At 43.7% G+C, this 24,640-nt stretch overlaps 2 protein-coding genes across 4 annotated transcripts in view; both read right to left on the bottom strand.

Moving 5' to 3' along the window:
• Nucleotides 1-550: 550 nt before the first annotated feature.
• On the bottom strand, nucleotides 551-6,455 carry tmem88b (transmembrane protein 88 b). The gene is made up of 3 exons (XM_061066464.1): nucleotides 6,022-6,455; nucleotides 3,843-4,247; nucleotides 551-1,308 (listed from the first exon to the last, which is right to left on the bottom strand). Exons 2-3 carry the CDS (start codon nucleotides 4,239-4,241, stop codon nucleotides 1,024-1,026), a joined length of 684 nt encoding a protein of 227 aa, XP_060922447.1. The 5' UTR covers nucleotides 4,242-4,247; nucleotides 6,022-6,455; the 3' UTR covers nucleotides 551-1,023.
• A 4,212-nt stretch (nucleotides 6,456-10,667) lies between these two features.
• kdm6ba (lysine (K)-specific demethylase 6B, a) overlaps nucleotides 10,668-24,640 on the bottom strand; it is a 45,682-nt gene continuing 31,709 nt past the window's right edge. For 2 of the 3 annotated variants that reach the window (XM_061066024.1, XM_061066023.1), the window contains 21 exons: nucleotides 22,839-22,958; nucleotides 22,395-22,518; nucleotides 22,133-22,225; nucleotides 21,714-21,993; nucleotides 21,547-21,624; nucleotides 21,191-21,364; nucleotides 20,876-21,067; nucleotides 20,047-20,595; nucleotides 16,299-19,903; nucleotides 15,983-16,109; nucleotides 15,558-15,663; nucleotides 15,222-15,427; nucleotides 14,993-15,096; nucleotides 14,839-14,907; nucleotides 14,551-14,699; nucleotides 14,250-14,364; nucleotides 13,983-14,170; nucleotides 13,761-13,902; nucleotides 13,301-13,427; nucleotides 12,451-12,621; nucleotides 10,668-12,309 (listed from right to left, as the gene is read on the bottom strand). In XM_061066024.1, the coding sequence (XP_060922007.1) occupies nucleotides 12,283-12,309; nucleotides 12,451-12,621; nucleotides 13,301-13,427; nucleotides 13,761-13,902; nucleotides 13,983-14,170; nucleotides 14,250-14,364; nucleotides 14,551-14,699; nucleotides 14,839-14,907; nucleotides 14,993-15,096; nucleotides 15,222-15,427; nucleotides 15,558-15,663; nucleotides 15,983-16,109; nucleotides 16,299-19,903; nucleotides 20,047-20,595; nucleotides 20,876-21,067; nucleotides 21,191-21,364; nucleotides 21,547-21,624; nucleotides 21,714-21,993; nucleotides 22,133-22,225; nucleotides 22,395-22,513 (6,621 nt within the window). In that variant the 5' untranslated portion in view covers nucleotides 22,514-22,518; nucleotides 22,839-22,958 and the 3' untranslated portion in view covers nucleotides 10,668-12,282. The remainder of the gene's footprint in view (nucleotides 12,310-12,450; nucleotides 12,622-13,300; nucleotides 13,428-13,760; nucleotides 13,903-13,982; nucleotides 14,171-14,249; nucleotides 14,365-14,550; nucleotides 14,700-14,838; nucleotides 14,908-14,992; nucleotides 15,097-15,221; nucleotides 15,428-15,557; nucleotides 15,664-15,982; nucleotides 16,110-16,298; nucleotides 19,904-20,046; nucleotides 20,596-20,875; nucleotides 21,068-21,190; nucleotides 21,365-21,546; nucleotides 21,625-21,713; nucleotides 21,994-22,132; nucleotides 22,226-22,394; nucleotides 22,519-22,838; nucleotides 22,959-24,640) is intronic. The other variant, XM_061066025.1, reaches the window with a different exon arrangement.

Below are 24,640 nucleotides of genomic sequence, written 5' to 3' on the forward strand. Positions count from 1 at the left end.
AATACAAAGTATTGTTCCATGCAATTGAGAAATAAATATGATTATATGTGAAGATGGAATGTCTTCGTGTTTATTTCAATGCCTGTCTGTATTCAACACCAAAATGTACCTAATTCTTTACATGTTCATTTTAATGGGAAAAGTGTTTTATTGTTATCTGTAATTCCACTCTTTTACCACTTGAGTGCGCAATAAGAAGTTGTATCTGCCTAGTCTCATGTGTGGCTGCACCTATAGGCATTTTCAAAATTCCAATTAGGTTTCAAACCCAGTTTTCTCTAGGGATATTTTCTGACAAAAGTGACTGTGTAGATAAGCTGTGTAGTTTCCGTGCCACTCAGAAATGTGAGTTTTTTTTACGTCTATAGTCACGATGCCAACAATGGTGTTGGCTGGTACTGAGGTCAATCTGAAAACTCTTAGATGACCCCTCCCTTTTCCTAGAAGTAGACTCAACTCATTCTACTACAGGACAGACCCCAGCTGAATCCCAAAAACTTTATTTAAAAAACAAGTAAATACAAGAAATTGCAGTCATAGTTGGCTTTACACAAAACTACACTAGACACAGATTCATAATAAAATGCATGTGAGGATACAGTAATGTTTAGTGTCAATACAACCATTTTTCTATTATTTTTGTTAATTCAGGTCACATGCAGGTCTGATGAGATGCATTCTTGTTTTATCATGACATGTTAAGTTTATAGCTCTTTGTGTTACCTTGACAGTCAGATTTTGTGACGCACCTTTGAATATTTTCCTATAAATATAACCCATTTATTTTGTCTTGAAATTTTAAAATAGCTATTACACTCTATATTTTTCTTCTCTGTAAATAATGTCTAAGTATTGGGGTGAGTTAATAGTAATTATAACGATGTAACTTGTCGTCCAGAATGTTTAGTTGGTTATCTCCTGCTTTTTCTACTCATCCCCTACAACCCCCTTCCCTCTCCCTGTCCTTATGTTCAGTCCCTGCATATTCTTCATCTAATCTTTTTCATCTTTCTCTGCCATTTCTCACACCCACACTTTTCCCTTCCCACTACTCTCAGCTCCATCTCGGCCACCGCAGCAGCCAGTGCAAATGCCGTGGTGTCGCGTGGCTGGCAGGTTCTTGTACACGGCCCGGCTGTACGGGATGAAGCACAGGCCCAGCTGGAGGTGTCGGGCCAGGCGACAGTATGCAGCCAGTGCCAAGACCAGCAGTGGGGTCACCAAGAGGAAGCCCACCACCAGTAGAGCCACACAGCCTCCGTCAGTCAGCAGGTCTGAGCAGTAGGGGGTCGTCCCATGAGGGCGGACCTGTAAAGACAACAGAAGGACATAATGACACAGCAAAAGGTTGTTGATGAGGTCCGTGTATCACCCATGTCAACCTCTTTATACCTTTATTTGACCAGGGCAGCTTCACTGACACAAATACAATTTCAAGAATGCTCCACTCTCACAGTTGCACACATTCACACTTACAGTTTAAATCCTCCATTCTGCTAGTAAATATCTTGCTCACCACATCAGCTAGTATTTGGAATTTGATTAAACTTATGTTGCTTTCAGTGTGAGGTTGAAGATCAGGTGCAGCTTCAGAGTAACTCAGCCCACAAGTAGCAGGGACTCTGTGTCTCAATGAAACTACAGCAACATACACAATATGATGATGCAACAATGAAACCCCAACTTTGAGAGAGATCTCCTAAATTATAACATTAGACATTCTAGTACAGACATTTTAAAGCAGTAATGCAGGCTAGATATGGTGTTTGTGTACTTCTACAGGATAAATATTTTGTTTCAGTAATACATTAATCAAATTTAACATGTTAGTCAAGGTTCACAATATTTGAATTACACATTTTTTGTTACGTTTTCATATAGAGAGCATCAAATATTTCAATACTTGTGTGAAGTGCTGGGAATAACGGCTTAAGACAGGAGATGATGTGCACTGTGTGGTATGTGTGTATGAAGTGTGGACAGACACCTTATGGTTGTCGTGAGTCTCTCACATATGAATGATCTAAATCTGTAGCACACTAAACACAACCTTTGTCAAGAAATCATACTATTTTAGCAACTTGTTTAATAAACAGCATAATTTCCATCCCTCTGTCAAGTAGATTTAAAGCTGCTGATCAGTATAAGTCAAAGCACCGTCAGAGTACTTGTTGCTTAGCAGCATCAGTGGGGGAGTGGGAGAAGAAGAGGTGAAGGGATCAGGATTTGAGTGTGAGGGAGGAATAGAAGACAGCAGGCCTGGTTCATCTTATCGGCCCATGAAGGATGAAGTGAACATTTGAATGCATGAGGAAAATGCAGGGAGTAAAAAAGGTTTACAGGATTGAGCGAGCTCTGGAGGGAGAAGAGTATTTATTATAGTAGAGTGCATGTTGACAGGACAATAGCTAAGCTGATAATAGCTCATGTATCTCAGGAAATCCCAGATCACTAATATCAATATTCAATAAGGTAGGTCAAAGTGATGGTTTGATTCATAAATATTTAGAAAATTAAGTTTAGAATTGTAGAATAATTATTTGTTTACAGGAATCTGCATGCTGTCTCATAGATGTAGAGCTGGCCAGAAAGAAATACCAGCTGGAGGCTGGAGTGAGGGACAGAGGAAGCAAGTAAGAGATGGTTTAAACTGTAGTACATGGCTTACAAAAAATACAGGGTAAAAAGAGAGTGCAGGGCAGCTTTAAGGGTAGGAGTGTTAATAGATCAGACTCGCACAAGTATGCCCATGTTTGTTTGTTCTTGGTGAGGCCTCGTGTATGGCTCTAGAGCTAAGCCAGGTTTTTACCGTGAGGGCCATAAGAGTGTTTTTGCTTGTGGAGTATTGTGTTGTCTGGGTTTCTTTACTAATGTTCCTCAAATATGTTGAAAGTGTAGCCTTCTCAAGTTAAAGATCCCGAAATACTTAACCCTTGTTTCTTTCTCAACTTCTTCTCACCCTATTTTTCTCCTTTGGATTTCTCCCCCTTTCTCGATGCTCCCAGGTCCTGGTTAATCCCCTTCTAAGCTGCTGTCACATGAGGTCTAACTGTGAGAGCAGGAGAACAGAGAGAATCCTGATCTCTCCGGTCATTAAGGAGGTCCTCAGCCAACAGAAATGCCATTGGTATGCATTCAAACTCTCTAAACCATCATGACTTCTTGGGTTAGTCCAGTATAAAGTTTACTTGCTCAGAGGAGCAGTAGTTTAATTTGTTTACATGTACATTTAGTAGGTATGCTACATACAGTATATTTTTCTCATGTTCTTATCACACACATCTATGTACTTTCATATTTCATAGCTCTTTAATCCCAGGCTAACTACCTAGCAGTCTTAACATTTTGGCTCCCTAGACTCCTGACCCCTTTGCCTCCCTGCAGTTCATCCATCTCTCAACATCTGAGAAAACCTCAAACTTATCTGATTATGAAACCTCTCACTGTTGGAGCCAAACCCCACCCGCAGCCCCAGGCAGAACTATTTCAAACCTTTGGATCAAAGTTGTGAGATTAAGACTTTCAAGCCTATCATAAAAAGATGGATGTGGCTATCTCTCCATTCCACTCATCATTTGTTTAGATGGAGCAAGTGTATGCGTTAGCTTTGAGTCTAACTAACTCTCCCTCTCAGTAAAGAGCACTGTGCTGCTTTTGAATGTCTGCTGGATGATGATTTTTATTTCCTTCGCTGCTAGTTAAATTAAGGCTTTTCAATATTTTCTGTTAGCGAGTCTTTGAGTCTTGCAGAAAAAGAGCGAAATTAAAAATCAAAGCCTTCGACATGCATAGACTACTCACAAACCTTCATCCCCTCTTTACCCTGTCTTCCCCTTACTTACTGTAGAGTGGCAAAGAAAGCCAAACACCACCATGACGATGGCTGGCGTCAGGACGGTGCCAAACACCACTCCAGCGAGGCAGGCATTGATTGCAGCAATCAGCAGATTCTGAGCTGTTACCAGTACGGAGCAGGCCCAGCAGTCCAGGGATCCCCTCAACTCCAGAGGAGCTTCACTGCCCACACCACCACTTTCTGCTGCAGAATACGGAGGAGGTACGACCACACGTGAAGGTGTGTCTCTGCCTCCACCCACAGCAGTGGTGGAGGCCATTGAGTTAGAGTGGTGCAGGTGGTGGTGGTGGTTGGTGTGATGATGGTGGTGATGAGGCGGCAGTTCCTCTGACAGGTCCAAGGTCTGATGGTGGGCCCCCTTCTCTAGAGTACCACTCATACTCATAGTGAACTGTGGGCAGGACGATACAGTGAATGCATAAGTGATAGGAGATGGACAGTTTTACTATTTTTATTTATCAAAATCCGTGACAAGGTAAACCGAGTAAATGTGTAGAAACTGTGTGAATCCAGAAGAGTGTGTTTGACTATTAGGAGAAAACACATCTGAAGAAAACGGATCATAGCACGACTGGCAGCACTTTTGAACCCAAACAAATTTGACCCTTCAAAGGCTTCAAGTTCACTGAGAGATTTTATCTGCCCCATTATCAGATCTGATTCGTCAGAAAGGGGAAAATAATTGCTCTATGTAAATAATGCAGAAGAGAGATGAAGGCTAAGTGACATCAGTCTGTTTGTCTTCAAGTGGGTGTTGCCTACATATGCACTATTTGTTTGTGTTGTCGCACCAGCATATTAAATTAGGTACAGATGATTTTAAAGTTCAAGTTATAAAGTTATATGATGCAGAAATTTTACTGCTTTGATACATCAACTTAATAGATCAGTGTTTGTCTGTTCTTTACTGTAAAACAACATGTAAAAAAAGGTTATATCATGCTAATTGAGGGGCAAAAACGAAAGGGCCAATATGTATTTAATAATTTGCATTTTATTTTCTCTGAAAGCCTAAATGTTTTTTTGCCATAGTTTTCTGCCATGCTATAGAAACACTTAACAGGGGTTGGGTGTTGCTTAAGAGGTAGAGCAGGTCGTCCACTACCCAAAAGGTTGGCAGTTGGTATCAGTCTCCCCTCTTTCTAATGCCGAAAGTGTCCTTGTGCAAGATACTGAACCACAAATTGCCACTGTTTGCCTGCAGTGTGTGTGATGTGGGATGAATGGCAAAACTTCTATATCAATTCATCTATATGTATTGGCCTCATAACAATAAATTATTCAAAACATCAGGGGACTATGGATCAGCCCTGGCTTCTTAACTGACCCCTTGTTTTATCAGTTAACATTCTCTCTGTGTTATTACACTTTTATGATTGCTAATTTCAAATTCCATTCACTTTGGTCTGAATGTGATCCACAGCTGTGATTGGGACGGGATATCCTCATTTCTCAAAGGTCAGGAGACAGTGGTGCCCCAGCCAGACAGGGGACATCTCTGAGTAACTCATTAACTGTTTACACTCACTGGATATTGGCAGTGGCGGTGGAAGACATCATTTATAATGCTGCCCTGGGTGGTTTAATGTTGTTTATTTTTGTTCGTCTCCCATTGTTGTCCAAAGTGTTAGTGTGGGGTGGAAGGTCACACAGGAAAGACCAGCAGGAAAAGTCTAAGCGTGAGAGATGACTCATTGGGACCCCTACTGAAAATACATTCAGGTGCTCCACCCACTTTACTCACTGTTCCCATTATAACATTTCATGTCATCATTTGATCCACATTAAGCAATTTTGAAGGCAGAAAGGTGCATGCAGTGAATGTTGTTACAACATGGTGGTATGTGGTCACCTAATACATCTTGATTCAAAATTCGTCTGTAATGCTATGCATTCCTTCATGTACATGATCAGCCAGTTTTACTGTTATTTTGCTTGGATAATAGAATCCTATTGGTCCATTGTTGGTTAGCTCTGTTATCTGAGACAAAGCAGCTGCGGGGAATTAATTCAAAGTTTCTCATGTTTTCACCGTGTGTAATAACTACAGAGCAGTGTTTGTGTTTCATTCATTCATTGTGAACATCAGAAGTACATAAGCTCTTATGGCTTATTCAGTCAGAATAATATTTAAATGTGAGTGATGCAGCAGCTCTTGTACTCACATTGTGTTGTAGGGCCCGGTGGACCTCTTGCTGTTCCTCCTCCAGGTTGTTGCTGCTTTTCTTACTTCTTCTTGAGACTACTTCTGTTTTCCTCTTACACTTCAATAAAGCTCTCGTACTTTCCTTTTATTCTTAAAACTCTTGACTCCTCTGCCTGAGCAGAACCAAGGTTACTTTTCCCTTCTTTCCTTCTGTGAAGTTAAAAGTGTTTTTGCAGCCTTATCTTTTTAGTGGTGGTATGCTGGTATGTTGGCTTCCCACAGTCTGCTCTCCTGCTGCTTCTTCTCGCCACTATCCAGAGTTGTCAGTGGAACTGATAGTGTCTGTCTTTTTTCCACGCGCAGCATCAAATTCCTCTTCTTCGGTGATGAAGTCGTAGCACGCAGAATCCCCTTCCTCGTCTACTGACAACAGTTCTACTTGCAATTTCTGTGGCCTTTGTCTTAAGTATGTCAAACTTCTCTGTCTACCCTCCTCTTTTTACCCCCCTCCATCTAATCGTGTCCACAGTGCTCTCTCTTTCCCTCCCTCCCTCCTCCCACGCTCCCTTCATCCATCCCACTTTCTCTCCACCCACAAGGCTTATCAGCCCCCCGGCCTTTCTCCAACAACTCCTCTCAGCACATGGATTCCACCAGTCATATCCAAGACAAGTTATTAACCCCCCCCCCCCCTTACCCTATGCCTGTTGCAGTGGGGGCTGGGTGTTGCATGTTAGGGGTCAGAGTGAGGCGGCTTGCCTGATAAGTTGAGGTGCAGGAGAGCAGAAAACGAGGGGGAAGGGCAGCAGAGACAGACAATGTGTGTGTTAAGAGTAGTGGAGAAAAGATAGCACTGTGCTGAACGAAATAGTAGGTTAAGCTTTGTTTCAGACCATAATGATGTGACCCAGATATTAATTATCTCAAATCTCAAAATATATCAGATTTATTCTGGTGGTTTTATTTGGTTGTATGTGTCCAAAAGTTAAGCTTATTCATTTAACACTTTGCCAATATTCAAACAGGACAAATATAATATGACCCAATTTAAAATAACTGAAGAAAAAGAAGAGAGGCAGTAGGACCTTTTTTAACTAAACCGGGTACCTGGCACCTTGTCGAAGATATTTTCCACCTTTTTACTATTTGTCAGACCAGAGATTATTTATCCTGGCTACGACGATCGCAAAAGAAGCATTCTATGACATAAATTGAATCTACCTTTAGCACTGTTCTTTATTTTGGCTCCTTGTGGTGTGAAAGTTATATCCCCTAACAGACAAAGCTGTTTTTAAAACCTTTTTTCTGAGAGGTAAAGAACACAACATGTTTAAGTGTGTGTTTACATCCTTGTTACTTATCCAACATTTGTTATTTTGGGTTAATCACATTTTATAGAATTTAAACCTTGTAAAACTAGAATGGCTGCACTTGTATGAGGTTGTATGGAACACCAACCAGTGCAGTTCTGTGTATATTTCTACACACTTTTTTTCCAGATTCCTGTAAAGGACACTGAAACATAGTCACTAAAATATCACATACAGGAGGCCAGAAACATTTGAAGCCACCTGACCACTGAAATCTAATCAATTTATCAGTGAATCCAAGTGATTTGTGGTAGATGTAAAGAAATTCCCATATATCAGTCTTAATATGTATCATTCACAATAACCATAGGTCCCTTTGACCTACAGCCTTCAACATCTAATCAGTCCACTTTGAGTCCAAGTTAAAGTTTGTATCAAATTTAAAGACATTTTAATGAGTTTCCGACTCCATTCTATACTATGACTTTTTTTATCAGTTTTCAGACGCATGGTATTGCATGTGGGGTTGCAAAGGGGCGGAAAGTTTCCGGTAAATTTCCGGAAACTTTTCGGAAACTTTCCATGGGAAGTTTAGAAAATTTTGAAAAAAAAAAAACTACGCAAATTAAACGCTGAGCAATAAAAACAACATTCAAAACTCTATTTTAAAGATGTATGGAATGCAGCACACGCTGCACGTTGAATTTCAACCCTCCACTGTGCATTCTTCCATCACATGCACAGATCATTCCCAGCATCCTGCACTCTACAGCAGGGCTATTGAGGCCTGCTGTAGTGTGCAGGACTAGTCAGGTAAGTTTCGATGATATTACTCAGGAAAATATATTAGCATGCTTATTGAGGATTGTTCATCTGTTCATCTAGCCTATTTCCATTAATTTATCCATCAATTGTAAAATATGTTTACAGACGATTGCAATAGTTTGGCTAACTATTTATATCTCTGACATTGCATTATTGTTTTTTTACAAACTTTTTTCTCATCTTATTCTACAGAACAATGCCACGTGCAAAGACCTATGTTAAGAATGACACAACGATGAAGAAGCGTATGGTCAAGTGCCCAAAGTTTCCTCAGGGCTCAAATCAGCCTTTGACAAAACAAAATGTTTATATTTATGTCTGTATATGACAAGGTAAATACAGTTAGTATAAATTACCCACAACATTTCCAGTTTATTCCCGTTAATTCCCATATATTCCCGTTTATTCCTGTATATTCCCGTTAATTCCCATGGAAAGTTTCCAACTTTGAATATTCCCGGAATTTTGCAACCCTAATTGCATGGCGTCCAAAAAATTATAGAAAGTGCCACAGATTTCAATGCCATACTATACTGTGACTTCTGTCATACGCAATGTTGAGTTCATATTTTATTTTTTATTTTTATTTTAAGTTGGTTCCATGCATTAATTAAGTTTCACGTTTTGTCATCGTTGGTGGTCTTTCCCTCCCCAACCACACATTAAATGTGAGAAATAATGTATCCCGTTTCACATTGGTTTAGATGTTGATATATAATATCAGAATTCACCAGAGGACACATCAGGTCAAGTCAGATAAACACATGACAGCTTCATGAGAGATACTTTATGAATAGAGACGTCATTCTGTTCTGTTTACCACTTATGATGAAACATACATTCACTATCAGGAGATGTGGCTCAGATAAAGACTGGTCGAACATAGGATTAGAAAAACAGGATGAAATAACAAGAACAAAGTTCGAGGAAGATGGTTATCAGTTAATGATGAGAAAAAGATCAGAGCAAGTTCAATAATTAGTCTTGTCTGATCCTGGTTTTCTAGCCTTTTTCCTCTGCTTTGAGCTCCACTGTTTATTTACTTCCTTGCAGTCCTCTTTTTTCAACCTAAACATAGATTGTTCCATCATTTCAAAACAAGATGAAGCATTAAATTAACAATTATGTGATATATTTACAGTGAAGAATGAGGGACTAACTGCTATACCAGTACGTTGTCTTATATCACCGCTGACAGACGAGTTCACAAGGACTCTCCTGTGGGAAACTTGTGATTACAGATGAAATAGTTGGCACATAATCTTTCATCTCAAGCTCTACAAGAGCAGCATAAATACACTTCAAAGTTTTTTTTCATCATGATTACACCATGCTGTTGTGATTGGACTACTGAAGTATTCTCTTTGGAAAAGCACACGTCCTCTTGTGTCACCTGACTGCAGCAGGGTGAACAGACAGACAGATGGAGGTGGTCTTCCTGTGTGATTTGAAGCAGGATTTCCTTTAATTAGCCCTCTATTCCTCTGTCCCTCTCATGGCCTCCAACTTGACCTCAGGACAATCCGACCTGTCACTTTGCTTGAACACTGAAAGTTTATACACAACTAGGCTTAATAACCGCTATCAAGACCGAACTTAGAAATATACAAGCAACAGCTTTCTGGTGCCAAACATTTAAGATTATACTTAAATGATAAAACACTTATAATTATATAGAATAACTCTTTCACTGGCATACAGGCAGTGAAGTGGTGTCAGTAAAATCAATTACAAGATACAGTGAGAGGTTAATGTTTTGTTATAACTGAAAAACAAGCGTTAGGAGCGTTTTGTGTATAGGGTTCAAAGTGTTTGATTCTAATTCGAGTGATCATGAGGGAAACTTGAGTCCGGGTTGTCTTGTTACTGCTCCCTGCGATTTCCTGCTCGGCCATCTGTGAAGTTTGGCCGCTTGTACAACCTCGTTTTTTTCATTTACCCTTCATGATGATGTCTAAATGGAAACTGTTCTATCGACTTGAACTTTTCTCACATCCTTCTCTAACAATAGAAAGCTCAGGAGTGAGGATATGGTTGAAAACGGTGCCAAACATCTGTCACGTCTGAGGGATATGATTTGTTATTGTAGCATTGGAAGGCAGGCTGTGAGCTGGCTGCTGAGGTCATTTAAGATGATGTGCAGTAAAATCAACGTGTCTACTCCTGTCAAACAACGAACACTGAAGTTGACAACTTATAAGCTTAAATTGTGGAATAATTTTTTTAAGTAGGAGAAAACGAAATACAGAACTTTGTAGGAGCACCATTGGCCATGATTTCAGCCTTATGAACCCATTTATCTAATGAAGGGGTCTGAATACTTTGTAAATATACCCTACATGCATATAAGGATAATTTGCTGTACAGTTGCGTATTTGTTTTGTCCTTGATTTACAGTGATTACAATAAGGGAGTCGAGTTCAGTCCAAGTTTCACGCTGGTTGGTTCGTCTTTGTTTATTTTTGTGTCTCTGATGATGACTGAGGTTGTAACGTTCGTGGCTGATGAGATGTGAGAAGAAATCAGATCGTTTCTGGATTTATCAAAAAGCGTTTATTAATAGTCATAGTAATGTCACACAAATTCACAAGTGTTTAAGACATGTCTGGCTCAGTTTGGTGTGTGTGTCTGCAAGTATGTCTGTGTGGATTCTCTAAACAGTGCAGTTATAAATAAATGACCACAAAGAGAAGGAAAAGGTTAAGGTAATATTGCAACAGGAAAAATAGAATTCTCATTTTAAGAAGACAAACAGAAAAAAATGTTGTTCAAAGAGAACATTTAGCACCATCTATCCCGTTATCATATTTAACAGATATCATAAAATCATTAAAATCTCGTCTAAAATCCCCCTACTTAATAAAAAAATTACCGCTTCTCAAACCACTGGAAAAAGTCATTTTGTTTTTTCTCCTCAATGAGCATACAAACACAGCATTCCATTAGTCATCTTCTCTACGTGAGCAGTGTGCCTATTGTCTACAGAAAAGGTGGTGTTATATTCAAGATAAAGATATCATTTAATATATATCAGGAAAAAAAGACAGGAGTCTGGAGGCGAGCACCAAAGAAACAGCAGCCTCTGCTCCTGATCACACACGACCCCCACATTTCAGTTCTTACAGAGCAATCAGTCACCATAAAAAATATAGGAAAAGAAATCGCAAACTTGTACAACCCCTATTAAAAAAGGGAGAACATTGATATCCAATAAATAGGAGGAAATTTTTTAAATTAAATGTACAATGCCAAAAAGAAAAAAATCCAGGCAATACTAAGTCTGCATATCGGAACAAAACAATCAGAGGTACAACACACAAACACCAGATGACAATGATTTTTTCTTTCTTTTTAAAAGAGATCAAGAGTTCATACAGAGATTGTAAAAAATGAACACAAAGACCTGATGATGTGTGACAACTGAATATTAATCTCCAGAGGAAAGAAAAGTAGAATCGGTAAAAACACAAGATTTACAACACATACAAGAATCTGAAGAACAAAAAAAGAAATCCCCCCCAAAACAACCAAAGTCGTTGAAACCCGTATGTTTTGAAGCATTCCAAACAATTGTATTTTTTTAAAATTCTTAATGCTTTAGAAAAATGTTCATATCTCTTATTAGTATTTTTTTATTTTGTCTCTTTTCTAAATACAAGGCCAACGTGGTATATATCTAGGCTGATCTAGTTTAGAAAAACAAAACAATAAATTATTTAAAAAAAGACAGCACCTCACAGAAAAATTGCAAACAGCTTGTACAAATTTCAGTATTCAAGACGACGACGACAGAAAAAGTTTTTTCTGGTTCTGACAGAAACGCACCATTGAAACCATACTCCACAGTTTGTTCAATGGCAGCACCGACTGCCCCCTGGGTCTCAGCTTCACTGTTGCCAGGGTTCCTGTTTCAAAGCACCATCTGAGAGTAAACGGGTATTTTATTGGCGGCTTGGTATTTCTTTTTGTAAACAGTAATGATGAGTAAACGTATTCAACTGGCTGTTCGGCAAGTATTAGCAGTAGTAGCAAAAATGATCTTAAATAATGAATGGTCAAGTTGAAACCCAAAGTGAAACTGTGTCTTTTGTCCTGGCTTGCAGGAGTTTTGGTTATGGCTGAGGAGGTGCAGGAGGGGAGCTCTGTCACCGGGAGGAGGAGGAGGCGGCAGCCTGGTAAGATGAGAAACACAACCCAGGATTAATTAGCAAATAATGGAATAAAAGCAGAATAACCAACAATTGTTTTTACTTCAGGTAGAAATGAACCTGCGCCTCCTGGAGCTGCAGTGACGGAGGTAAGTGATGACTCACCAGGTTGAAGGAGTCGTAGGTGCTCATGAGCTCCTCTATGCGGTACTGCTCCAGCACCACCACGTTGGTCAGGTTGGGGCTACGCGTACGGGCGCAGTCCTCACAGTGAACCACGTACGACTTCCTGTTGCTGCTCTCACTTGTCACAAACAACAGATCGAACACCTCCAGCTGTGGCAGAGGAGAACACAGTTATACAAACAGTCCCAGTGTAGTCAGAGAAAGGAAATGTTTTTACTTTCAAAAACTGTGATTTAACGGCGAACTAATACTATGACATCAACTCTGCGATGAATCCTACCAGGGTAATCCTGTTAGAAACTATAGCATAAATATTTTAACCATATAATTTCATTTAATTTCCCCAGAATTATTTAATGTAATATGTGTCCCAAGCTGTGCTGTTTGCACTTTAATGAAGGAGAACTAAGACCTCAGATATCTTAACGTTTTTTTTATAAGAAATAGATATGTACATAAAAAGAAGTAGACAGGACTAAATTGCACCAGTTAAACTTTTTCTGGCATATTAATAACCCACTCATTTTAAAGCAAATCTTAGAGAAATTAAGCAGTACACCTTCAGCAGAGCTTCCTATTTGCACAACAAACATTTTACTCTCAGGTTACAAATTTCATATATTAGATAGTGAATAATTAATAATTAATGATTTTCACAGATACATTTCAATATCTAAGTAATGTATATTCTCACATTTATCAGTGTAGGATTTATTGCAGGGGACTCCAATAGTCCTGGCTAGGTTTATTATGGACTGTTAATTAAAGCTTCCTTCAGTTAACTGTAGATTTTATTTCATTGTCTTAGTTGTTACTGACTACTACTTACATCACATTCGTTGCAGTAGTAGGCCGGCTCATCTTTGACCCGACTCTGATAAGAAATCTTCTTTCCGCCAGCCACCAGTTGGTCCCGCAGGATCTGGATGTGCTTCATGGACTGCAGCAGGCAGTGTCTGACAAGAAGGTAAACATACACACACATATTTATATTAAGTTACTATTATCAACTACTTATTTATTTTATGCTCTCACTCATACACTCCCTGCTTGTGCTTAGATATCCTGCACTCCTGGAGCGCAGGAAATCTAAGCACGTGCATGTTTGCGTGTAACAAAATATGAGCATGACATCAGTAAGTCCTGCTCTTGTTTCTGTCAGTACAATGACACAGGAGGACACTTCAGATAGGGGGGGGCCGGATTTGAATCTCCGACTCGCTGGTCTCAGTACAACCTGCTCTACCACCTGCCACAGTAAAATAAAATGTATAGGTCTGTAAACTCACCTGAGCATCTGGTAGGTGTCTGAATCTGTGATCTTGAGGGTGCGAGCCACGTTCCAGGACACATGAATCATGGGGACGATGGACTTCACCTTCTTTACTTCGTTCCACTCAAACCTCTCCAGGGCCAGTTGGTACTGGTAGGCTGCACACGAGAGAGACAGTGTTAGAGAAAAGGCTGTCTTCTTAAAGTGTTCTTTCTGCCACTAGATGGTGCACTCTTACCATTGAGAGGCCCAACATTCCAGGCGATGTTGTTGCACCAGCCCACGGCCTGAACCCAGTGAACGGTTCCAGCATTGATCCACACCAAGTCTCCCGGGCGCTGGATGAAGCGGTACACTGGGATGTTGGCTTTGTAGAGGTCCTCCAGCACCGGCCACCAGGACCCTGTCAGGTAGTCCACACCGTGCCTGTGCACAAAACATGGTAAGTTGTCATCATTTGTATAATATTGTGCTTGACAAACTGAATGATGCTGTGTAGACTCACTTTTCACAGAAGTTGCTGATGGCCGGCCAGTAGTTCTCATGGACAGAGAACCACTCACAGTCTCCAGGGCCAATGTTGATGTTCACGGAGCAGAAGTTATTATTCTCCTGGTGACCTGTTGAATAAACACGCAACGTCCTCAGTGTCAAACATGTGGTAGGGTTTTGTCAAATTGTTTCTCACTAATTGGTATATTTTACGTGGTAGGGTTTTGTCAAATAGCCATTTTAAATTTCAACTTGTCCTAGCAATAAAGAAAAAAGTATTGCTGTCAGTATCAATACATAACAGGGTCCCTTACCTGGGGTGCGGCTCCCTGGAACCTTCATGTAGAGCTGGACCGTGTTCATGCCGAGGATGGTATGTCCCACGTGGCTCAGCATGTTTCCACTCGATGCTACACGCATAAACGCTGGCAGCTTCTGTAACTCCTGCAGCTGGGATTTCCACCTGAGCACAGAGACACAACGGGCTCAGTCTAACAACAGTTATCTGTAGTACTGAAGTGTGAGACATGACCACTATCGGGCAGTGCAACATGTGGAAAGACATTTATTGTGTAACAGATGGTGTTTGATGTGTTGCTCACCTCTTGGGATCTGACAGGTCAATGTTTGTGCCAAATTTTATGATCTTCCCCACTGGTTTCTGCTCAGCACTGAGGAGAAGAACATTACAACATTATTACAAATTACTTAACATTGCGTTGCTCCTGTTTAGCTTGGTTTGAAATGTGTCTTTACCTGCTACTATCTTTAGAGATGTCCTTGATGGGAGTATCAGAACAGCTGGATGGCTTCTTCTCCTTCTCATCATCTTCATCCTCCTCATCACTTCCCTTCTCCTCCTGAAGACACAAATCATGACAACACAAAACCATTACAGGGATACAATAATGTGCAGAGTAAATCAACTGGTTGTGTAATAGAAACAGTATCCAAGCTATTGGCAGGTGTAGTGTGAGATGTGTACCTGCAGACTCTCTTGGAAGCTGGAGGCCTGGTACTGGGCGTACTTGGCGATGGTGGTGTGGGAGCGGCTGCTCTCACAAGGCCACGTCTGACTCGTCCCAGTGGGGTCCCAGTTCTCATCAGCAGGCTGCTGCACCTGAGTCCTCACCTCCACCGCCTGCTCTGCATTGGCTTCCACCAGCGACTTGGTAGAAAACAGGCCCAGGTCTAAACATAAAGAAGAGGAATGTGAGGAGGTTGTTGAAAACTATGACACGTGGCTAGAGTCACTATTTCTTTAAAGGATTTGTAGAGATTACGAGTTTCTCATGTCAACAAATTGAATGTGTAAACGTACTGAGTCGTAGCGATCCAGCCAGGCCTCTGATGACAGTCACTGGATTCTTCGGGTCTGTACAGAACTGCAGCAGCACAGGGGAGAAGGCGTCTCTCTTACTCTCCAACTACGCAGAGGAAAAATCATGTTAGTGCACAAATAAAGTTGTTTGAATTGAATAAACACAGATTTTCCTCATTCCCCACAAGAGGGTGCAATTACTTTAAATATAAAGCCAACTGTATGTTATGCTCCACGAACACATTATTTGTATTTGATGATGAAAAAGCTCAGTGGATTCTAAGTTATAATTAGTTATAAATATAAGAGATATGTTATCATAGATTTAGCTACTTGTTCTTTGCAAAAACTTTCATTTCCCATATGTATCACATCCAAAGTCAGAGGCTGAAGTAAAGTGAAATGTAGTGCACGTAGTGACATACATAGATACTGGGTGTAGGGGGGTTGAGCTTCTCTCTCGGAATGATTTCCTCTGAGTTAACGAGGGGCTTCACAGAGAAGGCTGGGAGCAGGAAAGATTCTCGGAACTTCCCTGAGACTCTGGCTCCCCTAGAACAGGAGAAAAGAGAACATATTAAACGTGAAGTTGCAAAACAGGTTGGGTCACTACTTATGTCCCCGTGAGCTATGTGGTGTTTTATTTTCCAACCTCATTAATCCCAGAGATATTCAAAAAAGCCTGACAAAAGGTGACATCAAATCCATTTTTAGAAGATACTTTATCCACATTGCACTTACTTGCAAGACCTGATGATTTCACTGGCTGTGTTCTTGACACTGATTTCTTCCAGAGGGATTCTCTTCTCCTCCACCTCGGAGGCGATGAACGTCTCCCTGTCGCCGCTCTCCACTTTTATCAGGCGGATCTTTAGCTCCTTGGGCGGCCCGTCTGACAGCGCCTTCAGTTTCAAGAAGTCTGTGGAACCTAATGAAGAGCCGGATTCGGAGCCTCTCCTGAGCTCAGAGGATCTTTCTCCAGAGCTGCGTGAGGTCCACTCTGCCTCTCCTTCGCTGTTGGAGCTGGCACCTGATGCTTCCTTGCGCTTTTCAAAGTGACTGCGGTTCTTCTCGGAGCCCTCCTTACTCTGGAGGTTGAGGTCGCCGAGAATCCTGCGATCCTTCTTCTCCTTATGGCTCTTACTGTCCCTGTGCCGTCTGTGGCTGGAGCTGGAATGGGTGGAAGATGACGATGATGATGAAAGCGCTGTGTCATCTCTCCTTTCTCTATGCTTCTTCTTTTCTTTTCGGTCTTCGTGCTTTCTGCTGCTACTGTGGCCATGCTTCCTCTTCTTGTCTTTCTCCCTCTCTTTATCCCTGTTTCTGTCTTTATCTCTGTGTTCTTTTACTTTGTCAGGTTTGTGGCTCTCCTCCACTCTGCCATGACTGTCAGATTTCTCCAGGAGGTTCTTCTTAGGAAGTGACTGTTGACTAAGAATGACCTCGCAGCTCTTGCCCAACTCTGCCAGAGAAGACTCGGAGATGGTTGTCAGCTCCTGCTCCTCCTTGACCACTTTAATAGGCTTGATGTCGGGAACACTCTCCTTTTTGATAGAGTTAAGGAATTCCTCTGTAGTTTCTCTACTATCTCTCCAGATGTCAGCTTCCTCCATTTTCATTTTCTTGTCTTCCAGCAGAAAAGGGAGAGAGGGCTTTAGAGCAGGGACAGCTGGACTGAAAGGTGGATTGGTAGAATCGGACGTGGGGGAGCCACTCTGCTGCTGACGGCAGATATCGGGACCCAGAGACAGCGATGACGAGTATTTGACCCCAACTAGAGCAGATGGAGGGGGTCTCCCAAAAGGCCCACCTCGGTACACGTACTTCTGGTTCTCTAGGACTGTTGCTAGGGACTTGCTGTTGACGCCTGTCTGGTGGAGGTGGGGTCTTTGGGGTGGTGGTGAACAAGATGGAGTTTCAGAATCCTCTTCATCGTCGTCCTCATCAGCCTCACTTTTTGTCTGCTCGGGGAGGCCATAGAGTTTAGCCAGGTCACTGTGGCGGTAATTGGTGTTTCCTACTCCCGTCCCCATGTGCATTGGCTGTTTGGAGACATTTAGAGACGGTTTTAGACATTCCTCTTCCTCCTCGTTGAGAGAAGACGTCCGGCTGCAGGGGGATGCCAGGGAGCCTTGGCGGCTGAGCACAGGAGGACTAGCGTGGGGGTTGGATCCAAAGTCTTCCAGGCTGAGCTGATGCTTCGTCGCTGGCACAAGGTCTGGGGCGCACAGGTAGCTCTTGATAGGAAGCACACCGGGAGGAAAGTTGTCGAGGAGACCTGAGGAGCCGTTGTTATACATCTCCTCTTCCTTTTTGATAGACTCGTCCAGCATGGCCATTATGTTTGCCAGACCATCAGGGAGCAGTGTGGACAACTCCGAGGGCTCCTCCTCAAACTGAGCGCTGTCTGAGTCGCCGCTGGTGGCGTGGTCCAAGCCACTTCCTGTCACCCGCTGGAGAATTCCTCCAGTGGAGCTGGAGGATAAGGGTGGTGGCGGTGGTGGGTTTTCTCTGGGGAAGGCTTGATACAGTCTGGGGGGCTCTCTAAGTGCCAAGCTGGGGAGAGAGTGATGGCTGCCGTCTCTCTCCCTGGATGTGTCTTTGGATTGGTTGGGTGCGGCTTGCATTGCCGGGGGCTTGTTGATGTACGCCGGCTGGTTCATCCCTGAGGTATTGTGTGTTGATGAGGGACTGAATGTCATTCCGCCATTGTTGCTCCACATCTCCCTCTGCCTCTGCTTTTCTCGAGCGTACTCAGTCTGAGGCGTCAGCGGAGGCGGCCGCAGCCTCTCTACAAGAGACGTGGTGGTGGCTGTCTGGCCGGGTGGACCGGGGAGAACGCCGCCGCGGCTCAGCCAGGGGTAGCTGGGCGAGGCCTGGGAACAGGGGGGTGGAGGACCTGAAGGAGGGGCAGCAACCGAAGAGAGACGAGGGGGTGGGGGTGTTGGGGAAGAGGTGCTGGAGAGCAGTCTCTCCAGGTTTTCAATAGCAGTCTGCTCTTTGCCCTTTGCACTGCACAGTTCCTCCTCCCTCTTCCACTCCATCCTCCTTTTCTCCTCATTTTCTCTCTCCAGTTGTAATTGTTTTTTCTTTTCTTCCTCCTGCCTCTCTAGCTCTCTCTTCTTTCTCTCCTGCTCCTGCCTCTCCACTTCTCGCCGCTCCCTCCTCTTCCTTTCCCGCTCCTTCTTCTCCCACTCTCGCTTTTTCCTCTCCTCCTCCCGTCTCTCATATTCTCTCTTTTTCCTCTCCTCCTCCTGCCGTTCCATTTCTCTTCTTTTCCTCTCCTCTTCTTGCCTCCTCCTTCGCTCTTGCTCCTGCCTCTCCCATTCTCTCCTCCTCCTCTCCTCTTCCTGTCTCTCCAGTTCTCTCTTTTTCCTTTCCTCCTCCTTCTTCTCCAGCTCTTTCCTCTTCCTCTCCTCATCCTGCTTTTGCCTCATCTCCCATTCTTTCTTGTGCCTCTCCTCTTCTCTTGCTCTTCTCTCTTGCTGCTCTCGGTCTCTCTTCCTCCGTTCCTCAGCTTGCATGTGTCCCTCCAGCTCAGCATCGAGCTTGTCTAGAGCCTCCTCGATGGATTGGGGGATAGCGGTTGGAGCTGGTGGATGAAGGTGGGACTGAGCGTACGCCTGTGTGGTGGCAGAGTCTGGATGATGACCCAGTCTGGAGGAGAGGATCTGATTAGAAGGCTGAGACGCAGAGTTGACAGTGGAGCAAGGAGCTTGGCAGTAAGTAGCAGGAGTGCGAGGAAGTGGATTTGAAACCCTGCTTGTTATAACACTGTCCCCTGCCCTCTGGTGCCCTGAGGAGAACAAAGATGAGGAGGAAAACGCAGGAGGTTGCTCCAGTTCAGCCTGAGGATAATATGACGTCTTACCCTTCACGGGCAGAGACTTGGTGGGTCCCTGCTGTTGTGGTCTGGGCGGGCCTTGTTGGTGAGGCTGGCTGGCAGTGGGAGCTTGTCCTCTCTGACCACCTGGATGAAGCAGAGCATTCAGCTGAGAGGTGGAGCTAATGACGGCACTGGTGGAGGATTGGAGTACTGGCTCTCGACCTCTTTGCCAGCTGCTATTAGTGCGGCCATTGTTCACAGAGCAGCCAGCAGGGGGCGATGTGGTTGCCGTGGCGTCACCTGCGCTGCGGATGTTGCTGTAGCCACTGATGGAGCTGGGGGCTTGGGATACAGGAACATTAGGGGTAATGACAGGTGTACGGGTGGAGTTGGTTGGAGGCAGAGAAGGATTGATGTGATGGTGATGGTGATGCTGGGGGGGGACCCGTCTATCCACGGCCTGATTGTGGCTCTGCTGGTGATGAGGTAGCAGTCCTGGAGGCCTGTAGATGCTTGATTCCTGAAGAAACACATAGGGAGCAATTTAAATCAGTAAATATAACAAAGAGCTCTAACAACTGTGCCTGGGTTCAAATTGAAGCCTGATTATTTCAGAAAAAAACAGTGTACAAATGAGCCACTGCATGAATGACTTGTGCTCACCAGGGAGTGACTGCTGGGCCTGCTCTGGTACCTCCAGGCCTCGTGGGGCCCAGTTTGCGGTTGCTGAGATACTGAGGTGCTGCTGGCAAGTGGAGGAGGGTGGGGGGGACCCTGGTGCCCCAGCCCTGGATGAGGCTGGAAGTGGCTGTAAGGCACACTGCTGCTGCTGGTTGCAGGAGGGTTTGCTGGTGATTGGGTGTGTAGGTGTTGATCTCTGTCCCCCCTGGTTGGGGTAGATGCTGTGTAAGAGGTAGCTTGGCAGCCACCTTGGCCCCCGATGAGGGGGCCTCTCTGGTTGTGAGGACCACGAGGCTCCATCGCCTGGCAGGTTGGTGCCAACCCGAGTTTGGAGCCGGGGGTGGGGTAGGAAGAGTGAGGCGACTGATGGTTCACAGCCTGAGGTTGGAATGTGTCTTTCTGGAGCTGAGGAGCACATCCCTGGTTGTAGCTTCCTGGAGAGGAGTTGGATGGAGGGGAGAGGGTTGAAGCGGTGGAAGAGGCAGGAGAGGACTTCTGTGTATAGCTGCCCATTCTTTGTTTGTTGGTTTCCTGTTGAATCAGACCAAAAGAAAGCAACAAGGGGATTATTAGTGAGAGACAGAAGGATCTGTTCACTGCTGCACTCAACTAAGCAGGGAAAAGGAAATCAATTAGTGTTATGTGCAACACAGTGAACAATACTCTCTGAGTATCAGACAGCTAATAGATTCAATACTTCTTTATGGCAGCACTCAATCCAATTAAGGTTTGCCTATTGATTGTGGTCAACAATAAAATATTAACCCCTGGCTCCAACTAACGTTTAGTCAATGAAGTGATATTTTCTTACTGTTCGGACCTGGAACTCTTGTGGTGTTGGGTTCTTGCGGTCAGAGGGCCGGGGCTGCCAGGGAGTGTTGTTGTCCTTGTGCAGGGGGTTCCAGAAGGCAGGTTTTTGAGGAAGGTGGTGGATTGATGACTGGTGCTGAGACAACGAAGACTGGCCAGGACCAGGGAAACGCTGAAGCCCAGGATGGGATACCTGCAGAGGGAGTGGAACAATACAAAAATTTACCTTGAGAATGACAGAGCAAACAGAGACCTTTAAAATCTGACCATGTGTTGTAGCTTTTTTGGTATTAAGAGAAAAAATTGCATTCAATACCTGATCTGAACTCTTTTTCCTCTTGCTGGGGCTGGGACAGTCCTCGATAGAGGGAGGGTGGGATAATGGGTGCAGGGATGGCGGAGGAGCGTGCTGGATAACAGAGTGCTCTCCCAACGGAGGGCCCGGTCTCTTCAGCTGTCCCCCAAGCATCTTCCCTGGGTAGCCTCTCTGCTGTGAATAGAAAAAGGTAAAATCTGTTTTATAGCAGATGAATCCAAAGCTCAGTGATAATGTCTGTGACTGGAGTTTGACTTCAACCTGTCTGGCTGCAGCAGAAATGACAGCCAGACTATAGATGTTCGATGTGTATTCAGATGATGAAACATGATCGTAGCCAATTAAAGGGCTCTTACCTGGTGCACCTGAGCCCACATCTCATCTCCCATCAATGGTGGCCCCCGGGGAACATGCTGCTCCTGAGGACCCCCAAACTAAAGCACAGAAAACAGCAAAAGTGTGAACATTGTCAGCTTTTTGTCTGAAAAACCTTTTTACCCTGATACACAGGTCTGTTCCTCACCTTCAGCAGTTGGTTGGGTCTGGTGTGTGGAAGATGTGAGTTTGGGTGAGGACCACCACTGCCAGCATAGCCTCCGTTATGGAGGCGGAGCGAGTGCTCATTGGGCAGGGGCACCACAGGATGTCCCTGAGGAGGGAGGTGGGATTCATACAGCTGGCCTAGTTGCTCCCACGCTCGGTGAGGAGGGGGAGGGTGAAGATGAGGAGGTCTCTGCTGCTCCCTCTGCAGGCCAGGTAACATTGGCTGTGAGAGCTCAAGCTTCTCGCCTCCTCTCATGGGCCTGGAGAGCCAAAGAAAGACAGAATGACATTTAAATGTATGAAAAACCTGAATCATCACGTGATTTTTCTGTAAGTTTTTCTTTTTACAGTTGCTTTATAGATTAAGGTCTGCTGCTGATGATTTTGTGCATGACTTACCCATTACTAAAGAATTTACTGGGGTGGTTCAGTCCGCCCATGGGACCAGGAGGTAGATGGGGAAGGAGCTGGTGGTTCATTCCAGGCAAACATCTGATGACAAACAGAAACAGCCGATACAGGTCAGTCAGGTAACATTCCTTTGCAGTTTCTAATCCTTAACTTCAGTTCCTCTGTAAAATCATGACTTTTTCAGTGGATTCAAGTGAACAAAGGGGTTTGTGTTAGTTTGTATGTTGGTGTTGTTGTCATGGCTACAGACCTGGCAGGTGGCTGCCAGGCGCGGCCGCCCACGGGAGCCCATGGTCCCCTGTTGAGTCCGTCCAGAGGGAAGGAATCCCGTGTGCCTCGCCCGCCAAACTGCTCTACTGCGTGATGCATCCAGCCTGTGGATATTAGTAAAACAGTGATATGTATTAATACACAAACACTTGTGCCATAGACGATAATGAAAATAACACAAGATATAACAGCTCATAAAATCTTAATAAAATATCTAATCTCTCAACATTTTACTTTTTATGAAGGTCCATCATGTACATAAATAGACGTCATTTTGCAGGAACGTTGGCTTTATCACCAGTTAGCCCATTCAAATTACAGACTGTAGCCAGGGATTTAAACAAATATAGAGAGGTAATTACTTCTAGACATCCATGCATGAGTGCTTCATAGTCAGAAGTCATATCAGAGCACTGCTACTTACCAGACTAGCTAAGTCGGTGAAGCCCTCCACTGCAGCAGAGAGGGCCTCACTCCAACACTGAGAAGATCTGGACTGTTCCACTCTTCTGTTCTCAGCACCAACAATCCAAAAGCCTACTGGCTGCAGACACAGAGAAGAACAGGAGAGACAGTGTGAGAACAGGTGAGACACAGACACACTGGGAGGACGATGAACAGCAATGGACTCTTTATCATGAGGGCCAGAGGTATATGTGTGTGAGTTAAAGAGCATATAGGACAGGGGAGAGGCAGGTAAAAGCCTGGACTCTGACTGCAGAGGCCAACTCTCTTCTTCTGCTTCTGTTATAGTTTAGACATTTCCCCAGGAAAACAATTATTCAGAGGAATACACAAAATATCATGGCTTCTTTGTCTTAAATTGGCTGCTATGCATCAATCAGCCTGTAGGAGACGCCATTAAACCAGTTGGTGAGTAATAGGATTATTACTGCAGCCCAGATGGCTTAGTAGGGAGCTCACCTATGAGGACAGACCTGGGGTTACTGTAATCCTCACTATGGGCCTCCTGATAACAAGAGACAGAGGGAAAGACGTGGAGTGAGAGGCCTTGGTGACGTTCCAAGTGTGTGTGTGTGTGTTTGTGCACAAGAGTGAGGGGTGCTGGAAGCAATGCCAAGTGTGCAAGCTGCAGGGTCGTGTCAGGCTTGTGCTGGTTTAGTGCATGTGAGAGAGAATAGTCTGCTCCCCTTTAAGTGGATGATTATGTGTGTGTGTGTCTGTGTGTGTGTATGCCCAATGGATACACTAAGGTTTAATCTCATTACGGCAGGCGTGATGGAGAGGGAGAGGGGGGCAGCAGCGACAGACGGTCTGAACAGGATGGAAGGATAGATTAAGGAGAAAAGATAGACAGAGAAGAGGGAAGAGATGGAGGGAGGCGGAGTGTAGTGGAGAGCCGGAACCGTGCCATGAAAACGCCCACACACCTTCCCACACACGCACATATACACACACAAAATGAGACGACACAAAGGAAAACGGTTGAGAGGAAAAGACATAAAAGAAGGTGAGCGATAAACTCGCCTCCCTCCCTGAAACACTGACTGACACACACACACATAAACACAAAAGGTGTCAAGATACAAAGAAGCCCAAGCTTCAAAGAACGCTTGATTCAAGAGACAACAAAAGAGACACCTGACAAAGACAGGAGAGGATGAGTTTACACCTGCACGTTCACCACTGCTTTTAAAAACGAGAGTGACAAACCAACTTCTGTTGTGCTGAAGATGCACAAATTTAAATTATAAAATATAACCTTTTATACATCTGACATAAACTCAAGTGTCCAAAAACATTGAATAATCCCATCCCATAATCCCAAAGCAGGTTAAAGATGATCTGACTATTAAACATCTTGAGACAGACACTCACACACAAACACACAGAGTGACATTGGACACACATGGACTCAGACTGGCTTAAAATTACATGTCTTCATGAACAGATCTGTCTCTTGCACTCAAGAGACATCGGATCACAAAAAACACATGTTAATACCAGATGTGCATGGTCCAATGTCTATCTATGATTTGAGAGTCTACCATAAAAATAACAAACTACAGCCCCAATTGTACAGGAAATGTAATGAAAACACTTTCACGCAAGTGAGGAGCAATGTGTAATGCATTATGGGAGAGTGCACACACAGGTTATGATTCATTTCTCTTGCTCAGCACAGCACTCTTCCACTGGTTTTCCTAAATTAGCTCTGGTCATACGCAGTCCCTCCACCCACCAGTTCCTCTCCTCGTCTTCCTC

The sequence above is a fragment of the Limanda limanda genome, chromosome 22, assembly GCF_963576545.1.
Source record: "Limanda limanda chromosome 22, fLimLim1.1, whole genome shotgun sequence".
Taxonomy (NCBI): domain Eukaryota; kingdom Metazoa; phylum Chordata; class Actinopteri; order Pleuronectiformes; family Pleuronectidae; genus Limanda; species Limanda limanda.

Excerpts from the sequence above, each read along its gene's own strand:
- tmem88b (XM_061066464.1), bottom strand. The coding sequence starts at position 4,241 with ATGAGTATGAGTGGTACTCTAGAGAAGGGGGCCCACCATCAGACCTTG. Across the intron at positions 1,309-3,842 it reads GCTTTCTTTGCCACTCTACA|GTCCGCCCTCATGGGACGAC; the intron begins GTAAGTAAGGGG and ends TTGTCTTTACAG.